Source organism: Amblyomma americanum, chromosome 10 (genome assembly GCF_052857255.1).
Source record: "Amblyomma americanum isolate KBUSLIRL-KWMA chromosome 10, ASM5285725v1, whole genome shotgun sequence".
Taxonomy (NCBI): Eukaryota; Metazoa; Arthropoda; class Arachnida; order Ixodida; family Ixodidae; genus Amblyomma; species Amblyomma americanum.
Window position 1 is genome coordinate 423,387 of NC_135506.1, and position 23,911 is coordinate 447,297.

A 23,911-nucleotide genomic window follows, 5' to 3' on the forward strand; every position below is an offset into this window, starting at 1 on the left:
ATAAAATTCTAAAAGCGTCAAAAAATTGTCAACAGACATGCCAGCTGAATTCTGAAAAAGGGACAACACCACTCATGTCAATGCATTGCTTCGGTGCTGTGAACAGCTCTTGGTGAGGTATTGAATAATACAGATCTTCTATATCCACAGAAAACGCGTAACTGATGCTCGGTTTAGATTTTAGAACTTTGATTATTTCCTTGGAATTTTTAATAAGGAAAGGGTCAGTGATTGTCAATTCTTTTAACGATATTTGAAGGTACTGGCTTACCAGCAACTGCCAAGTCCCAAGTCCCCTTTTCACTGACTATGGTGCGGAAAGGAACTTCAGGCTTGCGCTTATTGGGACTAAAAAACACTTTCAACGCATTGCCGTTACAGTTGGATATCTTCGTACTCAACAAATCTTTTCCCACATCCTTGCAGAAGTTGGCAACTTTTTGTTTTGCGATATTGAGGCGGCCTTTTATAGCGGTGAAGTTATTTTTTTTTTTTGCACTGCCTGATGTGCTTTCTCATTAAACATGCCCTGCGAAAGAACCACAAATCCTCCTTCTTTGTCTGCCTGTACAAGTGATAAATCATTCTCTTTAAAGTGTGCGACCATTTTCTGCAAAGACGTTGCACACTGCTTATTTTTCGATACAACAGCAGCTTTCTTCAGGCAGTCCACCCCTTCAAGCAGGCATCTCTCACGCTGTTCTGTCAATGCTTTCTTTGCTATACGACGATTCAGTGCAGCCAGGTCTTGAATAGGTACTGATGGTGCTAGTCCGTACTTGGGTCCCTTGTTGAGGAGTCCGCTTATGTCCTGGGGCAGGTCAACACCTCCCAGTACTTTCAAGCTTCCACTAGCTGTTTTTTCCTTGTCTTCTCCAGACCTTGGAGAGCTTGTCTTAAGTAATACGCCCACCACATCTCAGTTAGTTGACCCGTGAGACATCTGATGTAGCGTAGCTTGGTTTCAGCCAGCCACTGCGAATACTGGGTGTAGCAAGTAACTGACAGCCAGTCCTGGTAAATGCGCACTTGCCGCCACAGCTCTGATCGCAGAATTTTGCCAACGCGCTTCACATGTCCCCACAGAGTGCAGTGTCTGTGCCTGTCTCTCGGTGTCTATTCTTCTCTTGTGGGTGGTTTGGAGCTGCTACTATGCCTAAGGCTGTTACGTTAAAAATTTTGTTGCGCAAATGTGCTAGCTTATTTGGACAGACTATGCAATTACTTACTGCAATCAAAGATGCTGATAAACTAGCTTTCAATCATTACAGACCACAAAAAGAAAAGGCGCAAGCCCAGAGCAAAATTGGTCGGGCCGCAGGATACATGGCCCTGCTGGGGGTGGGGGTGCTTCAATAACAGCACCTCTGCTAGATGCTGCTCTGACGAAGTGCCAAGTGCGCATAACTGGTATCCCCTGATGCCCTACAGCAAAGCACATCTTCACTGCAGGCGCATGTTCTGGCGATCCATGAGCCATACCGTCGACCGGTTTTAGTGCACTAGCACTAGAGCCCCCAATCGCTGACTTCAGTGTTGTTGGTTTGTCCGTTCCATCCAAGCTGAACAAACTGACCACAGTGGCAATTCAATTAATGGTTGGTCGTGAGAGGTTGTCTGAATCGCAAAGTTTGTCCAATAAAGAAAGCTAGCACATTCCCACAACAAAATTTTTAATGCAATAGCATTCCGTTCAGTGGAAAATCCAGCAGTGGCGTGTGCATTAAAAATCCCCAGAGCAGGTGGCCCACTTGTGACCTAGTTCAAGGGTAGGATACAAGCTAGCACCTGGTGGCTGGAGGAGAACTGATGCTTCAAACTGAAATATTCCTGCTCATGCACGCAGCATGATACGCAATAGCAGTGGCCACATTGGCTGTAGCACCAGGATATGAAGCTGCTCTATATTCACTGGCGGTGGTTCAAACCCTGCTCGGGGATGAAGTTTGATAACACACTCCTGTTCTACAGAATACCCGGCACTGCAAGCAAAAAATCACCCAAGAAGCAACCTAGGTCACTTGGCATCATCACAACACCGGCAGCTAAATTAACGATTGGTCACGAGATTGCTCAACAAGAGCAACCTGCGTCGCACCGTGGGCCAGTGGCACCACTGTGCCAGGACCGGTATGTGTGCTCCCAGGGAATGCAAAGTCGAGAATGATCAATTATGCATGCATGAGCATTAACGCTAGAATGTCATACCCTAAAAGGTGGAGCCTAAGTGTCCCCTTTTCTGCCGCAGTCATGATGACACTCAGGCCGACTTCTTCCCTACTGCTATAGGTCAGGGGAAGAAAAAGCGCAAGTAGAACGTGGCCAAGAGAACAGGAGGAACACGGTCAGCGACGGACGTATTCGAGATCTGCTGGCTCCCCGAGTTTCCAGGCTTGGGCCTCAGCTGCAGACGTCCGGGCTACCAGACCTGGACAGCCATCGTCGAGAGCCTGAGCCACCAGACCCAGGCGCCGCTGTTCCCCTCCTGTCCGGCAGCCTCAGAGCAGGGCCGCCTCTGTCTCCACCGCTGCTTACCTGGGCTACCTGACCTGGGGGACACGCCTGTGTTCCATCAGGGCCTCCACCGAAGCCCATAGACTGCGCCGACGCCTCGCCACACCTCCTCACCCGACGCACCATCTACCAAGTTCACACGTGGAATGCTCAACACTTCGCCGTACTGAGTGAACCTTTCTTCTTTTCCTGAAGCTCTCCTTTGTCTTCCGCGAGTGTTGTCTTTGTTTGTTTGCTTTCCTGTTCATGTTTCGTGAAACATTTCCTCTTAAGGCTTACATTAGTTTCTTTTTTTTTCCACATGCCGCCTGGTCTATTTCTTCTTCCGTTTAACGTGCGGTAATTTAAACTGCAGTCCTTCCACTCACAAATTTTGGCGTCCACGACGACAGGACCAGGCGGGGTTTTTTTTATTTGTCTAGCAAACTCTCCTCGGCAGTATGAACGCGGTGGAGACAGAGGCGGCCCGTGCTCTGAGGCTGCCGGACAGGAGGGGCGCGCCTGGGTCTGGTGGCTCAGGCTCTTGACAACGGCTGTCCAGGTCTGGTAGCCCGGATGTCTGTGGCTGAGGCCCAAGCCTGGAAACTCGGGGAGCCAGCAGATCTCGAACACGTCTGTCGCTGACCACGTTCCTCCTCTTTTCTCCCGCACGCGCTCTTCGCCACGTTCCACTTCCGCTTTTTCTTCTCGAGCGTCTTCACCTGCCGCAGTGTGGCGCCAGTTCCTTACAGTAGAATAGCAGCCCTGATGTCTGTATTGGCTTGATAATGGTGTAATATGGAAGTTTCCTACCCCTGACCTGGGTCGCATGACCTTGTGACATTTGACAGGTCACTGTCATGGTCCCCACATGTAGAAAAGCTGAAAATCAAGCTCTGCTCTTACGCCTCTGCCTTTTGCATGTTCTCCACCACCAGAAGCGGCTGTTCTACACCTTCTTTACAATGGCTGTATGGAGCAATCAGTGAAGGCCTTCTGTGCTACAGTCTCCCCACTCTTCAGGGTATCTCGCAAACAAATATCAAACTCCTTGAAGCTATGCCAGCTAATGCCTTCAGAATCTGGCCCGGCCTTCCTGGGAACACCTTCACAGTGGGTACTCCAGCAGAGAGCAGACGTATCCGTATAAGCACTGCTAACCCAGGAGCTGCTTCATGCCCAGGTGTGGTTCAAGACAACAGTCCTAACAAATACCCCGGTCCTGCACTTAAATACTTTGCTCTTGTGGGGATATACACGAATCCTCTGTCCTATAGTAATGGCTGTGCGTAATTAACACGCAATGTTACGCCTGCGCCATTTGGCAGGTTTGCGAAGGAGGGCACTCACGCCGGCCCCCGCTTCTTTTCGCGCCCTGCAGCGACGTCGCCGCGGAGACTTTCCCTCTTAGAATGGAGAGACATTCTCTCCACAGCCCAGGAGGAGGTGCGTTTCTCCTTAGGCTCGCTCGTCTTCTGGCAGGAGCTGTGCACACGCACGGATGCAGATCTGCCACGGAGACCACTGCCGTTATCGGCTGGCCACCGCGTATGACTTGACCACCGCGGGCGGTGGGCGAGGAACCACGCGAGGTGAGCGAAACCTTCCTCCCCCACCATTTTGTGTGCGTTCCCCCTATTTTGTGCTTTTCACCTCCGTACGCGAGCAGAACACTCCCGCGTTGCGGCGGTTGCTTTGTCGCTGCTACTTGTATTGCTCAGGAGTAATACACGATCATCCGAGCAGGATACTCGTGTCTGTCCCCTCTGGCACAAACCCGCCGTGGTTGCGACTTACCGCACCTTGCGCCCCATAGAGAGCCTCACGGGTATCGCGCAGAATAACCTGCAAACACCCGCTCCAGAGGCGAGACTGAGGCTACGGGTGGGCCTTCCCAGCTAGGGCGGCTGCCATGATCTTGTCAGCGCCAACGAGTACCTGGATTGCATGCTGACCTGCCAGCAGGCGACGGGGCTTACAGATGACGAGATTCTGACGCGTGTCGTGCCAGTCTCACTGAGTGATCAGGCTGCTCGCTGTTTCCGCCTCACTGGCCACCAGTCACGCACAATGGAGAAGTTCGAGCGAGGTTTCACGAGGAGTTCTTGCCCAAAGATTATGAGCGTCGCCTGCGGTGCAAGTTGGAGCTGCGTACTCAGCACCCGGACGGATCCTTGCTTGAGCACGTGAGGGCAATGGACGAACTAAATCGTTTTGCAGACCCCTCAGCTCCGAATGGCGAGAAGGTAGACCGCGTCACGCATCAAGCTCACTCTACCTTTGCAGCCTACCTACAAGGCTCAAGAAAGGTTCTGGGATTTGGACGAACTCGCTTCGGCAGCCAAGCACATACATGTGGATATACTCACCCCCCACGCGTATCAGCCACCACTGCCAGCGTCGCAGGCACTTGAGCCGCGATGCGCCTGGAACGGAGACTTTTTGCATTCGTTGCCGGGGAGCTGAAACGGTTGCATTCAGTGACGGGCAACTGAGAAACGGTTGGAAGTGATCTGACAAAGCTCTCGACCCGTACAGATATGCTATGTGAGCAGCACACGCTGCACCTGGCCAAGGTAGGCAGAATCATTTTAAAAGAAAAATACAGCGCGAACAGAGACGACGGACGAAGAAGAGGTGCACAACACAAGCGCTTGTGTTGTGCACCTCTTCATCGTCCGTCGTCTCTGTTCGCACTGTATTTTTCCTTTAAAATGAATGTCACCCAACTAGCCCAACTTTCCAACCTACTAAAGCAGAATCAGGACTGACATGCCGACCCGAGGACGCTAGAGCAAAGGGCAACTGTGATGGTACGCCCGGGCAGGGAGGGGCAGCCATACATGTATACACAGGCGAACGGCGACAACTGCCACACCCGGCAACTGCCGAACACTCTCTGCTACCGGTGCAACCAACGAGGGCACTACGACCGGGACTGGAGACGCCCCGTGAACAGAGAGCACGCGCTTTCAGGAAACGAACGGAGCCGCCGGTGAGCAACGCTGCACAGCCAGTGGATTCAACAGCGGTGCTCAGTGAGTCACACGAACTCCTAGCCCCGGTGCATTGTCGTTTGGAACCACCCATCGACACGCCAGTCCCGCTTATTGAGCTTACGGTTGCTCAATGTAAGTTCATGGCTTTGCTAGACACAGGAGCGAGCGCATCCCTGTTTGGCGACAAGGTATGTGCAGTATGTGAGCATCTCCGTCGGAACGGACTGCGACTGCAAGAGAGCAACCTCACATTTCCATTAGCCAGTGGTACGGCGCATGCGAGCGGTGCTGCGTGGCTTGTGGTGCGGTGGGAGAAACAAGCGAGGCACCAGCACTTAGCTCACCTCCCGGGCCTATTGGTTACAATTATTCTTGGGAGAGACTTCCTCGCCAAGACGGGCATTGTTATTGACGTCAGCAACGGAGGATATAGGGAGCGAGCATGTGGCACCCTGAAACCTTTCGTTAAACCCCCAAAAGCGTCAGAAGCACATTCGCTTTGCAATGCTACGCACGCAGACGTACGCAACGATGGCCCAAATAAGCTGCTCGAAATGCCTTCGGCCAGGCTGTCATACCAGCCGGTCGACCGTGCTGAGAGGAAAAACGTGGAAGAGAACTCCGCCCCTCCCGTGCGACCCCCTGTTCCCACTGCGGTGGCACTTTGAGCCGCGGCGGCATCCAGGCCTTCCCACCTACTGCTGAAAAACTCAGACGGTTTGTCGGGGGAGGAAATAGCGCACTTGTCTCTGCTCCTGAACGAATACAACGCTGTACTCGCGGAGTGGCCTGGCTGCACTATGCTGGTTAGGCACAAAATTGACAGGCGACGCCGCTCCGTGGAAGTGCAATCCTCGGCCAGTCAGTTTGGCCAAGAGGAAAGCGCTCGATAACGCTCTGGACAGACTTCTCGACACAGGCGTTGTGGGACGTTCAAACAGCCCCTGGAGGTTTCCAGTGGTGCTGGTGCCCAAAAAGGATGGAACTGCCCGCCCTTGTGTGGACTATCGACGCCTGAACGAGGTGACACAGGACGCATGTCCACTTCCGAGCATTCCCTCGATCATGTCTAATGTTGGTGGAGCGAAGTACTTCACTAAGCTCGATGGCAGCAGAGGATACTTTCAGGCGGAGATGATTCCCAGTGACCGAGAGAAAACTGCTTTCACTTGTCACAGGGGACTTTTCCAGTTTATCCGAATGCCATTCGGCCTGGCCGGAGCACCCGTGAAGTACCAGCTTCTGATGGACTGTGTCCTAAGCGATGCAAGGTGCCACCATGCTCTTCCTTACCTGGATGACATTGCGGCCTATTCAGGAACCTTTGATGAGCACTGACGCCATCTCAGGGACGTACTAGGAAGGCTGAGGTCAGCAGGAATCACTCTGAACCCGAACAAGACCCAGATAGCGGCAACTTGTATAGCACTGTTGGGGTTCACGCTAGATAAAGGACGCCTTCTGCCGTGTGAGGACATGCTGCGGGCTATACTGCAGTTCCCGTCACCGGCAGACACAGGCGGACTGAGACGCTTCCTGGGGCTGGTTAACTTTTATCATCAGTTTATCCCAGATTGCGCAGCTCCGCAAGCCCCCTTAACGACGTTGTTGAGGAAAGGTGTGAAGTGGCATTGGGGACCCAAGCAAGAGGCGGCACTAATCCATCTCACTTGCGCGCTCGCAGAAACCACAGAGCTGAGGCAGCCTGACCTGAACAGGGAATTTGTGATCCACACAGACAATTGTGACCTAGGCTTAGGAGCAGTCCTGCTTCAGAGCACAAAGGTAGCCTGAGACCCGTGGCGTTCGCCAACTGCTCATTAACTCCCACAGAGAGAAGCTGTTCCGTGAAAGAAAAAGAATGTCTCGCAATTATCTTCGCTCTGCGGAAGTTCGGCTACTACTCAACGGAGTCGCCTTCGTGATTGAGACTGATCACATGGCACTCACGACTCACGTGGCTGAGGTATCTAAGCAAGCCACCTCTCCCCATCTCCACTTCCCCCCACTCGGTTTCGGCGGCACGGCGCGCCGCTGGCAGCTGCTCCACACCACGTGACCAACCACGCACCATGTGAACAACCACGTGACCAGCCACGGCACCGCCACGGTGGCCACACTGAAGGCTTGAAATGCTAGCATAATGTAGCTATTGCTACAAAAACAACATTGTGGTGAACGTACTTTTGTGCCTGCCCGTTGATGCCGTGGGAAGTAACAGCACCACCCACTTCGCCGTGCCCGATAGCCAGAGCAGCGTGACTGCCGCGAAGCCCACCCAACGCCCCGAGGGAAGGGACTACCCACCTTCCCAGGGCGAAAGTGTAAACCACTTGGATTTCGTCAGTTCAGTGGTGAGCATTTTCAGCAGCAAGGAGCTATTGGAGGCACAGGGGGAGGATCCATTTTGTCGAAAAGTGTTCGATGGGCTCAGGGAGCTGGGCGGCGCACATGGAGGGAACTAGTACTGTCCGTGCGGGGCACTCGAACACAGCTGGTAATGCTGTGAGCGTGATGGATTCCTATCTGCTCGGCTCCAGTGGCATCCTGCTGAGATATATCCCCTCCGAGAAGGATACACATGAGTCCTTCAAGGTGGTGATTCCACGCACGTTGAGAGGGGAACTTTTACGCTACTTTCATGACACGTGCATCACTGGGCATGCGAGTGGCCCTAAGACTTACCTCAAGTTGTGGCGCCTCGCTACCTGGCCTGGCATGAAGCGGGATGTGATTTGCAACGCCCGCTCGTGCGACGTGTGCCAAAGGGTCAAGCCGCGTGGTGGACGTCCACCCGGGCTCATGCAGGCGATCAATAGCCAGGGTCCTTGACAAATTGCGGCTTGTGACGTCATGGGACCTTACCACTTTCTGCTTGTTGTCACAGACCATTTCAACAAATGGGTGGAACTGTTCCCACTTCGAAAGCTGATGGCACGCGTAATCATGGGAAAGCTGATCGAGGTGTTCACATGATTCGGCTAAACCGGGGAGTTGATAATGATAACAGACAATTCATCGTACTTCACTGCTGAACTGTTCGTGGACTCCTGTGTGGCCCTTAGCATTAAGCACAGGAGAACAACCATGTATCACGCCCAGGCGGATCCCAGGGAACGCGTGAACTGCAACATCAAGCACATGCTTGTTGCATTTGCGGAGACGCATGACGACTGGGACACCTGTCTTTCTGAGACTGGGTTTGCTCTCAGGTCGACCGTGAACCGCTCGACTGGGTACACGCCTGCCACTCTCAACCTCGGCAGGGAGCTGACGAACCCGATAGAACTTACTCTCCAGGCTTGCAGCAACACCCCGATTGCTTCGTCGCCTCAAATAAACCTGGTATGAAAAATCACAACACCTCCCTAACAACTCGGCATGCATTGAAGACGCAGCTTCTGAAGGCATTCAGGGGCGCCATCCGGAAAGAAATCTGAGTTGTACCTCCACCTCAGGGTCCAACTCCTGAATGGGTCTATCCATGTCTATGTGGCAAAATAAAGTGTCTCTTTCACTGCACCAAACCCTACAAGGCCTATGAAAAGAATGGGAAATTCCTAATACACAACATCAATGAGCAAATTCTTGCCAGCCTCACTGGTAACCCGCTCAAAACTGTTGCTGAATTCACCAAAGTGCTGTCCACCAACAAGAAGACACCTGAACTCTCTACTGCAACTGAATGCTTCAAGTTCTCTCAGCGAACCATCCAGAGACTGCACATTTGCAAGAGTGCAGTACGATCCAGAGACTGCACATTTGCAAGAGTGCAGTACAAGGACGTGAGCCACCAACTGTGAAGCGACTACAGTAAAACACTGCTGATACGTTTTCTCAAAAATGCATGAAAAAAATGTACTAGTATTGGGAGAAAATGTACGATCCAACCACCAAGATTCTGAAAATGTGGCTACGAATGAAGTACAGAGGCATTTATTCACAATTTCACTTCCTAGAAGGGTGGGTTAGTACTTGACACAAGATCTAAAGAACTGTTATGGTGCTTCTAGACTTCAGTCGTAGCTGCACGGTCTTTAGTGCGAAACAAACTTAGCAATGTATACACAGGCTGGCGACAGCAAGAGTGAAAGTAACCAAGACCTTCATAGTCAGAATTCAGCATAAACAGAAGAGGAAATAAGGAAAAGCACACAAAAGAGCACTATGTAGAAGAAAGGAACTAAGAGAAGGCTGAACTGGGAGTTCTTTAACTAAGAGAAGGCTGAACTGAGAGTTCTTTTCAGCGCTCGTGTGTGTGCCTTACATCATTGTATGTTTGCGCTGAATTCTACCTATAAAGCCACTTAACTCGTCCAGTTCAGCACCCTCTTCGCTGTCACCATTGTCGTTTCAGATGCTTCACCCCACTGCATGCATGCGGTGCGGAGAAGCCACTTCTGCAGTTGACTGTTGCTGCACTTTTGGTTGCATTGCATGCTCCCAGCGTCGCCAAGCTCTCGTGCATCATCATTTTCAAAAGCTCTGCCCCCACTGCAGTGAAGTATCATGAAAAAGTCACCCTGTAGGCTGACTGCCACTAATGTGCTGATGCTGCATGCTCCGAGTTCAAACAACTTGCATGTTCGCATGTTCGGATAACCACTAAACATGTCACACTATCAGAATTGACGAAATTTTGAATGTACTTACCGGGAACATATTAATGAGATTTTACTGTAAACGGCTGCATAGTTACTTGCCTTGGTTGATGCAGGAAAAGACTACAGTTAAACCTGGATATAATGAACTTCCACATAGCGAATTCTTTGATATTGTCATACTAGGGCAGCCAGAGGCATAGGAAGGGACCTCAGAGTGGCCCAGTTTAATCTCAGAAACCTAACACTGCCTGAGCACTCCTCATAGGACTATGTCTGCTTCGTCGTCCTTGTGGCTCAGCGCGGAGGTGGCGCGAGTCAGGTACATGGCAATATAACAAAGTTTTTTAATTCCTGAAAGCTACCCCCCATCGAAGCGACTGCATTTGAGACCTCCATGCAACAAACGTGTTGCAGTGGTTGACTTTGATATAATGAACTCGGTAAGAAGACTACCTGTTAGCTTTTGTTGAGTTACAAAATTTGGCAGAAGAGTTTCACAACGATAAAGCGTGAACTGACATCACAGAAACGTGAACGATCGCAATGAGTGACCACAGTTGACAAAATGCGTTGTGCTCCAGCATCACTAGAGCATCTCTGCTGCTTTCAATTCTGGAACATGATAAAACGTGGCACTACAAGAGTTCATGCTCAAAATCAGTGAAAGGTGATAGGGCATAGCAAAAACAAAACAGCACAAGCAGTGCACGGCCATCGCCGCAGCATAGTTGCGCACATTATTCCGGCAGCGAAAGCTCTAGCATGTTGGAACTTTGGAGCAGGGATGGCGAAGAGCGCCAGTGATGCAAGGCGAAGAGCCGTTTCCTGAGGCAACAGCAGTGGGCAGATCAAGATAGGAAACATGCAGGAAAAAGCATGTGCCTCCGTGGCCAGTCTACGGCAGTGGCACGACTATGCACGCTCTACTCTAGCTCGGTCGTGGTGCCCCCGCCTCTCCCGCTCTCCGCACACCACTCGTAGCGGCGCTGCGCAAGCTGCAGCAGTCGTGCTATCAGTGCGATTGAGGAACGTTTCTCCGTGCTTATGACTTCAAGTAATGGGGTTTTCTGTAAACATCTTCAAGGTGATTTCACCTACATCTATTCCTTATTTTTTTTTCAATTCTACATTGTCCTTTCGGGTCTTGCAAAAACTGCATGTAACGAAAACCTGGACTTTTTTTCAACTTCGTTATATCCAGGTTTAAATGTACAGCATTATCAGATTGTTACTGTGCATCACAGGAAAGTGACGACTACTTAAGATGGTCACCAAATCCATGCCCCAGGAGGTCACTCTATTATGCCACTAGGATGTTGCACCACATGGGTAATAGTCAACGGACGTAACTATCCTACAAGCTCTGCAGTCCTGCAGCAGAGTTCTCATAATGTTGATCTTAGACGTGGGCCTCCTGAGCGAGCACATTCAGTGATCGGTGCCCTTCAGTTTAAGTCCATCACGTTTATGATGTCTGATGCCATAACCTCAAAGACTACCCCTTAGCATCACACAGCACTGAACGTGCTTGACCAAGTTAGCATGCTACCCCGTTTCGACACCTTGGTCTCCATAAGTGTGGGGACTACTATGGTAGCAGAGGATATCGTCAAGGGGAACACACAGTTGCTACTTGAGCATGGAATCGGCATCGCAAGAGGCAGTACCCATTTGCAGAATGAACAAGATGGAGTGCGAGGACAAACTTTAGCACAGAATACCACCACCACAACAAAGAGGCTATTGTTGCCTGACATGACAATGTCCAAAATGCCTTCACCCTCACCAGTCTAGCAACAGGACCACTGAGCCCTACAAATGTCAGACAACATAAAAAATTAAAACTGAACTCACACAAAGTCTACGTGTGCATGATCCCATAATGACTTACTTGACCAAGGTACTCCATGACGAATGTGCCTTTGCTTATGCGCTGGTCTGTTCGGACCCCCCAGCCACGTCCATTTGTTGTCCTGAAGATCGTCAGTGGTATCTATAAGAGGAAAACGGGTTTGGTGTTCAACTCCATGCTATGTGAGACGGTTGCCTAGGTGGGCACAAGTGCTTCTCACGACAGCAAAATTGGTGCTGCAGTCAGACATTTCGCACAGACACTGCACACGTCATCTGCTACTGGTACTGCTATATACTGCTACCAAGCCAGGCTTATTAGTGAATGAAAACTAGAAATAATCTTCGCAACAAAACTAAAGTTTGATTCGCTCCTTTGAAAGCCAGAAATCAGTGGACTGATATCGTCCTGCAACCTTTGATTTGGAAGTTCGAACAAAAATAAACTTCAGTTCAGGATAATACAGAGTTAAGGACAGCTAATGTCACATTTAAAACTAGGAGAACCAGTTAATGCTATAAGCAACCAAGTCCACAGGGGGCCATGATGGCACTGAACTAGAACCTCGATTAATTTAGCCCCTATAATATTCACAAATTCGGATAATTCGGACTGCCACCAGAGTCCCTCGGACGCTGCAGGGTTCACATCGGTTAAGTGAGGCGTCAAGGTATTCAACCACAGGCCTGAATCACATATTAGCAGAAAAGCCGCGGTTGACGGCGTTGGCCGTGAGCTAAAAATCCTCTTCCTCGCAATGTACGCCACTGCCCCAACAGATAGCGTGGCTCCTTCGCTCACTCTAATCACCTCTCCCCACTGCCGGCACTTCCCCTCGTTTCTCTCCCACTTCCCCCCACAGTGCAGCGACCATCCCCTCAGAAGAGAGAGAAATGCACGCGCTGTGTCCCCATTTCCACGACACACAAGAATCACAACTCGCGCGACGGCAGCGCCTCCCGCTCGCCTCGTTCAACCGCAGTGGGGCCGTGCGGGCACGCAACAACGCAGCGCGCATCCAAAGCGCGTTCACCACGAAGCTTGCGGCTTGCTGTCCGTTCGTTCGGTGCGGAAACTATGCTGGCGTTCGTGGCATCGGGTTTGTTGAGAACGATGTGCAGACGAACTCAACTGCAACTTGAGTCCCGCGCGTTTTGGCAAGGCGCCTGGCAGCGCTTCTACGTGGTTTGCCGCCCCACGCGTCCGTCTCACCATACGTAGCAGAGCGATTTAACGGGCAAGGCGTCGCGCCGAACAGGCGATGGCGTTCCGTGGACTCCCTCGCAGCGCTGCAACATGCTGTCGCGTTCCACTCTTAAAGGCGAAGCTTAAGCGTCCTAAAATTTTTACATTGTCTCCTGCATCCCTCCGATGTGCATACCAAGGCAGGCGTGTTGATGGTTGGGAGGTTCCCATCGATAGGCCGAGATAGAGTCCGGCCGTGTAGTTTTGTTTTCAGAGCTTCACCGTCAGCCCACAGCAGCAGCGGCGGCTATCGGCTGCACATATCAGCGAGCCAGCGCAGGCACGTTCCGTTTGGTACGACGACTGCCTTTTCGCTAATCTTTTTTGTTTAATTTTCGAAAGTGTCCTGCTGCTCCAATACCAATGCACGCTTCCCTCGCTTCCATCCGCATGATATTTTCGCTCTTCCAGCATGCCGAAACTCCATGCTAGTCACGTGCTGTTCACTGTTTGTGTGGTGAAACCTCCTCACGTGCAATGCAACATGTGGAGGAGCTCTAGTGCTGCCATGTCGCGCACTGAAAGAAGCTGGACCTTTACCATTCAGCAGCTGCTCTGCTTCCGACCCTACCACTAGTGTGCACGAATTAAAACATTTGAAGGAACTGAGAAAAACCGCTGATGTGCAGCTTTTGTCTTGAAAAGCGATAATAACTGTCCAGATTCCAACAAAATAAATTTTACTTTTATGCATATTGTTTTTGGCCATTTTTGGGGAGCCATTTGATAATCCAACATTCGGATAATTCTGACGATTTTTCACTCTCTTGAAGTCCGAATTAATGAGGTTTGACTGTATTCCGGCTTCTGTGGTTCCCAACGGGAGGCAAAAAATTCTTTTTGCAGGTACAAAGCTATGAAACATGCATATATTGGCAGCATTTTTCTTTTCTAGAGGATTACTGAGCAGAGCATCAAGTTACCTAGGTTGAAAGAACTGAAATGCAGCCTAAGAAGTGCTGAGCACAGTGTCACTACAATTTCTTTCCACTGCTGGATGCCTTTTTCCAAGAACAAACATTAACATAGGATAAACCAACAAATTACTTTCCTTGTGATAAATTTGTTAGTGAACAAGTTGAAGGTCACTGACTATGTCAAGGTTATAATTCGATGTTTTGGAACCTGTATGGGTTCCTTTATCACTGAGGTGGCCAAGGGTCAGTCATCCTTTAAGTATGCAGTATGTGATGTAATGAGCGCAAGTAGATTGCTGGCAGATTTCCATTTGTCCTATTCATAGTGTTAGTGGTTGCCTGAATGATCAATGATTCCAGTAGCAGCCTTGACAACATGTTTTGTAGCGATAGCTACATTACGGTGCGTTCCGAGCCTTCAGCGTGGCGGCGCTGCCACCGCCACGTGGTTGGTCACATGGTGTGCAGCAGGTGCCAGCGACACGGCGCCACATTGGTCACATGGTTGGTCACGTGGTACGGAGCAGCTGCTGCTGCCGGCGGCGCGGCGCACCGGTGAAACAGAGTTGCAACCGCTGTACGCATGCGCCATGTCAAGTGAAACGCAGATGAAGAAAGAACGCCCAGAGAGATTCAGCCTGAGGACATCATCATCATCATCAACGTAGCGGTGAAAGACTGACTGCAATTCAACTGAGCAAGTTCCACTTGGCCAGCTGTAGCCATCGCGTCACTCCAGGTTTAACCAGAGCTTGAGTAGATGAAGCGCACAAAAAACACAGCACACAGGAAAAGAAAGACACGAGACAGGCAGTCTCGTGTCTTGCACTCTTGCAGTCTCGTGTCAGTCTTGCAATCATTGAATTTCTGCGAGAGAACAACTCACTAGGTTGTGTTTTTTCTGCAGATGTGGTTGATCTCAGCGCCTGTCTCGTGTCTTTCTTTTCCAGTGTGCTGTGTTTTTTGTGCGCTTCATCTACTCAAGCTATGAACCAACTTGCCCAAGAACGTGTTCTACTGGAATTAACCAGAGCTAAACCATCGCCAATTTTTTTCTTTTTAGCTACGTTTTTAGTGGCGTTGTCGCAGTCGATCGATGTTATCCAGGGCATTTTCCGACAAGAGCCGAGAGGCGTGTTCGAGCCATGAAAGCAGATAAGCATACAATCAAAACCCGAGCGGCAATTCCGCACGTTTCCAGAGTGAGCAAAGCCCTACCACACACATTTTGGAAGCAGAATGTCTGACAGCGGCATGGTGAACAGCTCCTACAAGCACCGTATACTTCTTTTTACAGACTGCTGCGATCCTATCCAGCACGTATTTCCTCATCAGCATTCCAACTTTGAACCTGATTCACGACGACTGCGTATTCAGTGGTCCTTCTTTGGTATCAGCTGTCACTCGACAGGTGGCAACGCATCGAAACTTCAACCGCACTGATTTCACTCCTCTGAACTGCACATGGCATAACAACGGAACGACACAGATGTGGCGGGATATAAATCCAATGCTCCAGCAGATACTCATCAGTGGGTCTGGCAGTGGCATGGCGAACAGTTACTACAAGCACGTATACTTCTTTCTGCAGATAGCTGCAAGCCTATCTGGAACATATTTCCTCATCAGCATTCCACCTTTGAAACTCCTTCAAGACGATTGCGTTTTCAGTGGTGCCCCTTTGGTATCAGCTGTCACTCGACAGGAGGCAACGCATCGAAAACTTCAACCACCAATGATTTCACTCCTCTGGACTACGTTGGCTTCCAAAGTAAATGATACCCTTTAACGCTGTTGCACATCTCAAAAATGGTGACCTTGAAAACAGATCCCACAGCAACAACCTTATAATTCATGGTTTGGATGAAACAGCAAGTGAAGCGTCTGAGTAATTGTTAGCTCAGTTATCACAGTTGCTGTCATACAAGCTCGGAATCCAATGTGAAGGCATTGAGCGCTGCAACAGACTTGGCAAACGAAATAAACAAAAGGTGAGGCCTGTCATTTTCAAGCTGCTGGACTTCAGAGCCAAGCTTGCTATCCTTAGAAATGCCAGTAAACTCAAAGGATCTGACACATGCATAAAGGAAGACTTTTCCACATGTGTCAAGTAAATTCAAAAGGCTCTGTTGAAGCACTCCATTGACATTCGCGAAGCAGAGTAGATTAGAGTACGACTCCCTTATAATCCACAGTGTTCGTAACACACGGGATGACATTCACGACACAACTATTAATGCTCCTCCAGCCAAAGCATGTAGGCACACAGAGCGACTCATGTATCAAGAGACACTAACACTTTTGAACATAAATGCTCGAAGCTTGCTTAATAAAATTGAAGATTTTAATTGGCTGGTAGAGTGTTACAGTCCGTTTTTTTTTGTTTCTTTATGGGGATTTAACATCCCAAAGTGACACAGGCTATGAGGGACGATGAAGTGAAGGGCTCCAGAAATTTCAACCACCTGGGGTTGTTTAACCAGGGTGTCTACAAAGTTGATGTTTCCAAATTCCCTGAGTTTTACAGGTTTTCCCTGAATGCATCTGTAAATTCCCTGACTGACACAGTACTTTCTTATATGCTAAAACGGGCTGACAAAATGCCACCTGATGCTATCACTCTCCAGTAAGCATGTTAAAAAATAAAGACAACGATTTAATCCTATTTGAATAGTAAGGAGTAGTGTTTAGTTCATTTAAAAAGAAAGGAGAGAGATTAGCAAAATGCATAACAAATTGAATATCTTCGAAAAAATGCTAAAACAAACTGTGAATTGAAACGAAAATTTTCAAATACAAAATAAAAGGAAGATGCATGCGGAAACAAATATTTTCGAATGTAAGCCATTTGTCTATTGATAGTAACCGCACTGTATAGGACCCGAACTTTAGCATCACAAATGAGATTCCCTTTCAGCACTCATAGATATAAAGTCTATTCAGATGAAGCGTAGATTATTGAAATCTAAGGTAGTTTAGACAACTAAAAGAGCGACAAATCACAATGGAACACTGGAAAGTCAACCTCAACCGTTCTGACATACTTTCAGTTCGTGCAAAACGCTTCAGTGTTGTTTCACTGCTTTAGATTGGATTACAAAACATTTATTTCACCAGAAGCAAAATGCAGATTTAGAGAGTTTACTTTCGTTTGGATGAGGCGCGCTTGGATCTCGGCACCAGCCAACACTGTTTTTAGAGCTCAAGCTCCTTCACAGAAGCGGCGGCATGCTTCCTTTCCCGTTGCTTCCTCAGTGCATCGGCCCTTTCTGTTCTCATCCTCTACAGCTCCTCTTTCCAGCGTATGTTCACCCCATGGACCATTTGGAGCATCTTCTTGGTCAGTAGTACACTGGCAACCACTCCAGCCAACGACCCGGCATCATAAGACGATTCGTTGGGTGACCAAAGTATGCTCCATCTGATTTGTAACAAGACATTCCTTGTTAACAGAAACTCCCTGCTCCCATGTTGCTGAGCAAAAACTTCTTTCTGCATGGCACACAGCACGCTGCATTCGCATTACTTTTAATGGACCTAATCCAGGCTGCAATCTCGGTTATGTTCCCGATTTGTCCAGTCCTGGACGAAAGTGCACTTGAAGGCTGCCATGCTTGACACGTTGCACAATGCTTGCTTGCGGCACTACAGCAGTTATTAAAGAATGGCATAACTATGCACCGAAAGAATTGGTTGCTTTGCCAGCATCGACAGATCGCAATAAGGCGTGAAAATATCATCGTGCCCTTTTCCGTTCACAAGGGCAGAAAATTATTGCACCGGAAAGTTTTTGCTTCACGTTTATCGTTGCTTATTCACTCTATATGAAGGCCATTCAAGCATTATTTTGCCGAGTGCAATTTTCAAGATGCAGCCCACTAGTATAGCGCTGCTATTTACTACTCAAGTTGTGAAGAGACTGTGTATTAGGTAAAAAGTTTCTCACGCTGGAAATGCATCAGGCGGGATGAAAGGGCACGTCGAATCATGGTCCATAACCTAACACGAAAGCTTGAGAAAACGGCATTTTTATTCCGATGCATATTATCATAGAACAGGCGTAATTTTCATAAACTCCTTTCCACTGGAGGCTAAATGGCTCTTGAAGGACTCAAGTATGCAGGAGTCAGCATTCAGCCAAGTACGCTTTGGAAACTCATATTGAGGTGAAAATATAAGGAAGTCACCATCTCAGAAGTTTACACTGTCATGCACTTGTGCAGATGCTTGTGCAAGAGGTTTCCTCTTCCGAGGTGGCTTTCTATGTCTCTCTGGCCACGTCAGATACTTGAGACAGTTCGGAAATAACGCAGGAACTGCATCTCTGGAAAGCACGGGCCTCTTTTCCGTGTGAAGTAGCACTTTTCCATTGAGCTCCGCGTAATACGCCCGGGATATCGCGTCCTCTGCAAAATGCTTGGCGCAGACATGGTCAGTGGGCATTAACGTCCGGTCTGCCCTCAGAATCGCGCGGCGTCACCTCTCCAAACGAACATTGTCGGATGGAGCTTTGAATAGTGGCACACGCTCCGCACAGATCCGGTAGCCCGAGTTTCAGTTCGGCACGAAGCAATTTCGTCCCATTGCGCAGCACTCAGCGCAGCACTCACCAGCTGTGGGCTTAGTGGCTTGGTTGGTTGGAAGATTGGGCTACACTGCCGACAATAGCCAAACACAAGGTGTTGGTGAAAAATAAAGGAACTTGTTTAAAACAGCACAGCAGTGCAGCCGCATACACCAAAATGTCGCAAAAACACGTGCGCAGTGCCGCAACATGCCGGACCGAGACCGAGCCCCCTTTCGCAGCGCCCTCTAAGCTAGCAAACAGTTTCCAAAACACCCCCCCCCCCCCCCAAGAACATTTGTGCCCTCTCGCGCGCGGCAGGGGGAGAGTGTCAACACCTGAGTATGTTATTCTTACACCGTGGTTGAGTAACAGCCAAAACCCCCCTCCCCGCGCCTTTCACGCCACAGCTGTCGTTCCTTTGACCCCCCCACCCCCTCCATAGTTAAAAGACGCTAGCTACTGCCCTCAGTCACCCCTGATGAAGGAGCCGAGTCTGCTTCGAAACGTTGGGTTAAAGTTAAAATTTTTGGTTGGAGATGTGCAGTTCATTATAAGATGTTTAGGACGACTACTTTGACTTGTCAACCAACAACAGCGTCATTTTCCGCAAAATAATTTTGACATTACTTTAAATAACTTTCATATTGTGCTTATTGTGACTATTTTATATTCAGGTAAAAATTCTGACTGCCTAGCAGTTGTTATCGTCATCGTGACTTTCGTTACGAGTGTGTACTGAAGCTTTGCCACACTCACTGAAGCTGAGTCGACTTCCTGCAAAAATGGAGATCGTAAAATGGGGGAGCAGACCTCCATGTGGTGCCGACCTATCTGTGGGTGTGTGAGACCTTTACGTGGGGCTTCCAAGTGCTGCCTTTAACTGCGACTGCACAGCTGTTGCTTTTAAGCGGTGACTACACGACACCTGCTAGGTATACACACTGAGTGCCTCTAGTCATCGGAACAGTTTTCATATGTGGTATGTGGGAAAACTCACTTGCGGACTTTCACACCAAGTCAAGCCTGGCAGCAGTGGAATGCGATCGGTCCGCAAGAACGATAGAGAAGATAGAGAACAGAACTTTTGTATTCTTTTCACAGACCGGTGGATAATTTGGTGATATTGTGGTTTTGCCACAAGTGAATTTATGAAAGTCGGAGCAGTATAAAATCGCTGGCGAGTTTTCAGGAATTTTCTAATACTATTCGGAAATTCTCGAATGCAATTTCTCGAATACAAATATGAATCAAATATTGAACATATTCGATTCGTATTCAAAATTTCAAATATTCGCGCACCCCTAAAAATAATTGGTTCCATATTTGTAATTTACAACAATTTAAAACACAACTTAAAACACCATATTTACACGATTGTAAGTAGACCTATTTTTCAAAATCTGAAAATCTGAAGTGGGAGGTCGCTTTACAATCGAAACCAAACTATGGCAACATAAATAAAGGCAAGACAAACAAGATGTCAGGCGTGCTACAGGGTGGTTGCATTTTTGCTGCGCGGCTCCGTCGCATCGCTCTTGGTGCTGGCCTTGAGCAGCTGCTATGTCAACGCGCAGAACCAGCGTCCCCTCCTCGCACGCGGCTGCCGATGGCGGCTGTCAATAAGAAGCAAACCGGTACCCCACATGTGGCTACAGATTGCGGCTGCTAAGCGGCGGCAGCCTGATAGCACGTTTGCCTTCTACGCTTAATAGGCATCCTCCACTGCGCACTGAACGCTCAAGGGAGCGACAAAAGTTGATGGAAGAGCCGTTATTCCAATCTCGGTGGCACCGCCACTCTGAACGGCAGCGGCGGCAGGGAGTGTCGACAGCCGACGGAAGAGCAGACGCCGCTCACGCAGTGTCGCTTTGGCTCTGGCACATTTGACTACTACAGGCAGCTCTGCGTCCGGTAAGCGATCGGCGCTCATTCACGGCTACATTTAAGACGGCTGTCGTTCTTTACACCGAAGAAATGAACAACTGCGCCGGGCTGCAAGTTCGACATTTGCAACCGGGTGATACAGGTGTGGCAGCTGCAGCGAGGCAAAATTTTTAGCAGTTCCACGTGATAACGTGATGCGGCTGTTTGCGAATTGGGGGATTTCGCTGCTCGAAGACGTCAAAACGACGTGCTGTGGGACTGCAGCAGCGATCATGACGGCAGCGCTAGTGAGAATGATGGCGCAAGTGTGGACGAGTAGTCCAATGACTGATACATTTTTATTTTGGAATGTGCCCATGAACACGGCCGCGCGCGGTAGCCGATAGCAGCTGGTGATAAGTGGCGGCCACAGGATAATGCTATCATGTTCTATTATTAAAGACCAATGGGGGGTCAACTTACAATCGTGGAAATACGGTACTCATTTTTAAAAAAATGTTTTCATTCAGTGCATTTTGTTGCAAAATGTTTTTTTAATAAAACAATATGTATGTTCGAGTTCCCTGACAGTAGCAGCCAGCGGCTCTTATGCAATCCACCTTGACAATTCTGCGGCTTGCTTGCCACTAGTGCCAGCGTATCTCGTCATCTCACAACTTCGGTATGTGCAGCTGCTTGCCTTTTATCAGCGTTGGTTCCTTCGCAATCATGTGGTATGTCTCTTAGTTTCCGTAAGTTGTTTTCCAAAAGAATGGACAAGACAATAATAAAACGGCAAAAAAGCAGGAAGCCCACAAATGACATCACAAATGATCGACAGGTAACTGCACACCTTGGCACCATTTCTCAGCAGCACCCACATAAACTAGGATTCACATGCATCGCTCTCCTGTGTGGGATGCATCTCAGGTTGTTTACTGTTCACTTTTATGGCACTGCAGTCCTGTTTTTGTTCCAATCATCTTCTGGGAAGAATCTCAAGAAGTGAGCCAGCTGTCGCAGTGAATTTTACCTGCTACTACAATGGTTCTTTAATGAACCACATTTCACACTTGTCATTCAATGCATGTGTCGCTGCTGTAGAATGATCAACACAGAAGCTGCTATACCAACAACCAGAGGTAAGCGGACACTGAATCAAGGCGAAAAGTTAACTGCTACACTGCAAGTGCAGAGCTGTGTACAAGGTTAACAGATACTGATGCAGCACAGGTCATAGGCAGGCCAGTCGTGTTTGGTTAGTGCCAGTAGATGCAGTGCTGGTTGTCTGGTACCAAACTACACTTAAACCTGGGTGTAACGAACCTCCATATAGCGAATTCCTCAATGTAACGAAGTTCTTTAATTCCCCAACGCTGCCCCCATTGAAGTGCGTGTATTTGAGACCTCCATGTAACGAACGTGCAGCAGCAGCGGTTGACCTTGATAGAACGAACTTGCTAAGCCGACCATCTGTTAGCTTGTGCTGAGTTACGAAATTTGGGAGAAATGTTTCACGATGATAAAGCACCAACTGACATGAGAGGAACATCAACGAATGCAGCGGGCAATCGCAGTTGAGTCTACGCGTCGTGCTCCAGCGCCGCCGGCGCATCTCTGTTGCTTTCGCTTTTGGAACGCCATACCACGTGGCGCTACAACAGTTCATGCTCAAAAGCAGCGAAAAATGACACGACACGAGCAGTGCACACTCATTGCCGCTGTGTGGTACACTTATTCACGATTCCAGCGCCGATCGCTCTCACGCGTTGGGAACGGGGACAGTGGAGAATGCCAGCAACACAAGGCAATGAGTCCGTTTCCTGCGGCAACAGCGGTGGGCAGACAGAGAGGGAGCATGCGGGAAGAAGCATGTGCCTCCCGGTGCGACCGCACATGCTCTCTAGCCCGACCAGTGCCCCTCTCCCCACCCCACTCGCAACAGCGTTGTGCAAGCCGCAGCGGAGGTGACAGTGGCTAATGCGGCAGTCACACTATCAGCGCGATCGCGGAACCTTTCTCCGTGTTTATGACTTCGAGTAATGGGGTTTTGTGTAAACGTTTTCAAGGTGATTTCGCCTACATTTATTTCTTATTGTGGATTCCGTTCTGCATTGTCTTTCGGGCCTTCTTGCAAAAAATGCATGTAACGAAAACCTGGATGTAACGAAAAATCCTGGACTTTTTTTCAACTTCGTTATATCCAGGTCTAACTGTATTTTAAAGCTGGCAATAGGATGGTGGGGATGACGCAGCGCAAACTTTGTAGAGGTGTGCTTCAGCCAGTTCCTCCTACATTACCCGCTACTTACCAAGCAATTTAGTGAGAACTCCAATAATGTGCTCCTTGAAATGCTAGCTGCAGACACGACAATGTGCATTTGCTTCTTTTCACATCCTTAGCTTGACTACTCATGCTGCATGTGGCTTCCTATTTTTCAGGTAGAAACTGAAGCTCACATCAGGCTCCGCTGTGCAGGACGTCTGGCACTGCAGCACTGAACAATAAACCACTGAGGCAGAAGCATAAACAACCTGCCACTGTCACCACAACAATAATCGTTAAAAATGTGCAATGCAAGCAAAAGGAAAAACTAAAAGAACCCTTATCTTCTAAAACGCACGTTTTCTGTCAAGCACTCAGTGCACAGTAAAGAGGAGACACGTGATCCCACTTCTAGCAGAAGATCAACACCAGCGCCATTACATTTGATCAAGTGGTGGAGCTTGCACCCAACTGGGAAAATGCACACGCAAACATTCAATGGCTAAACAATAGACTGTAAACAGGCTCCTCCAAAAATAACAAAACAAAAGGTCCGCATTTTGCCACACAGCAAGCACAGGGCAAGTATCAATGAGAAAGTGGCTTGTGACATCAAAAACACAGGGTTGCCTACAGAAATCATCACACTTGAGGTCACAAGATGAGAAATGTTAAAATTTATTTGTGCTAAAACAAAATGCCAATCAGCTTTGAATTTTGGCATAAAAGTAGGGGTGTGTGAATATTTAAAATTTCGAATATGAATCAAACGTTTGACATATGGTTCATATTTGTATTCGAGAAATTGATATTCGAAAATGTTCGTACAACGCTCAGGCTTTCATAAATTCAACCATAGCAAAAGGACAATATCGAGTCTAAAGTGCTAGGAAACACTACCAATGCATCCTCTTCGCTTTCTTCTCTGGTGTTTATCGCATGGACAGATAGGATTCAGACTCTGCTATGTTAGACCTCATACGCAAATTCCTCAGGTGGGCTTTCCCGCATGACTTCTGATGTGAACCGATAACCAACCCCCCGAACAATTGCATCGAGAAAGCGCGCTGTTTAAGAGCATAGCTTTTAGGCGCCTGTTCCCATG

General features: G+C 48.8%; 1 protein-coding gene across 1 annotated transcript in view; it reads right to left on the reverse strand.

The window, feature by feature from the left end:
- The window catches only part of LOC144107181 (histone-lysine N-methyltransferase SUV39H2-like), a 133,729-nt gene that overhangs the window by 27,195 nt on the left and 82,623 nt on the right, over positions 1-23,911 (reverse strand). The window contains exon 8 of the mRNA XM_077640186.1: positions 11,988-12,089. Within this exon, the coding sequence (XP_077496312.1) occupies positions 11,988-12,089 (102 nt within the window). The remainder of the gene's footprint in view (positions 1-11,987; positions 12,090-23,911) is intronic.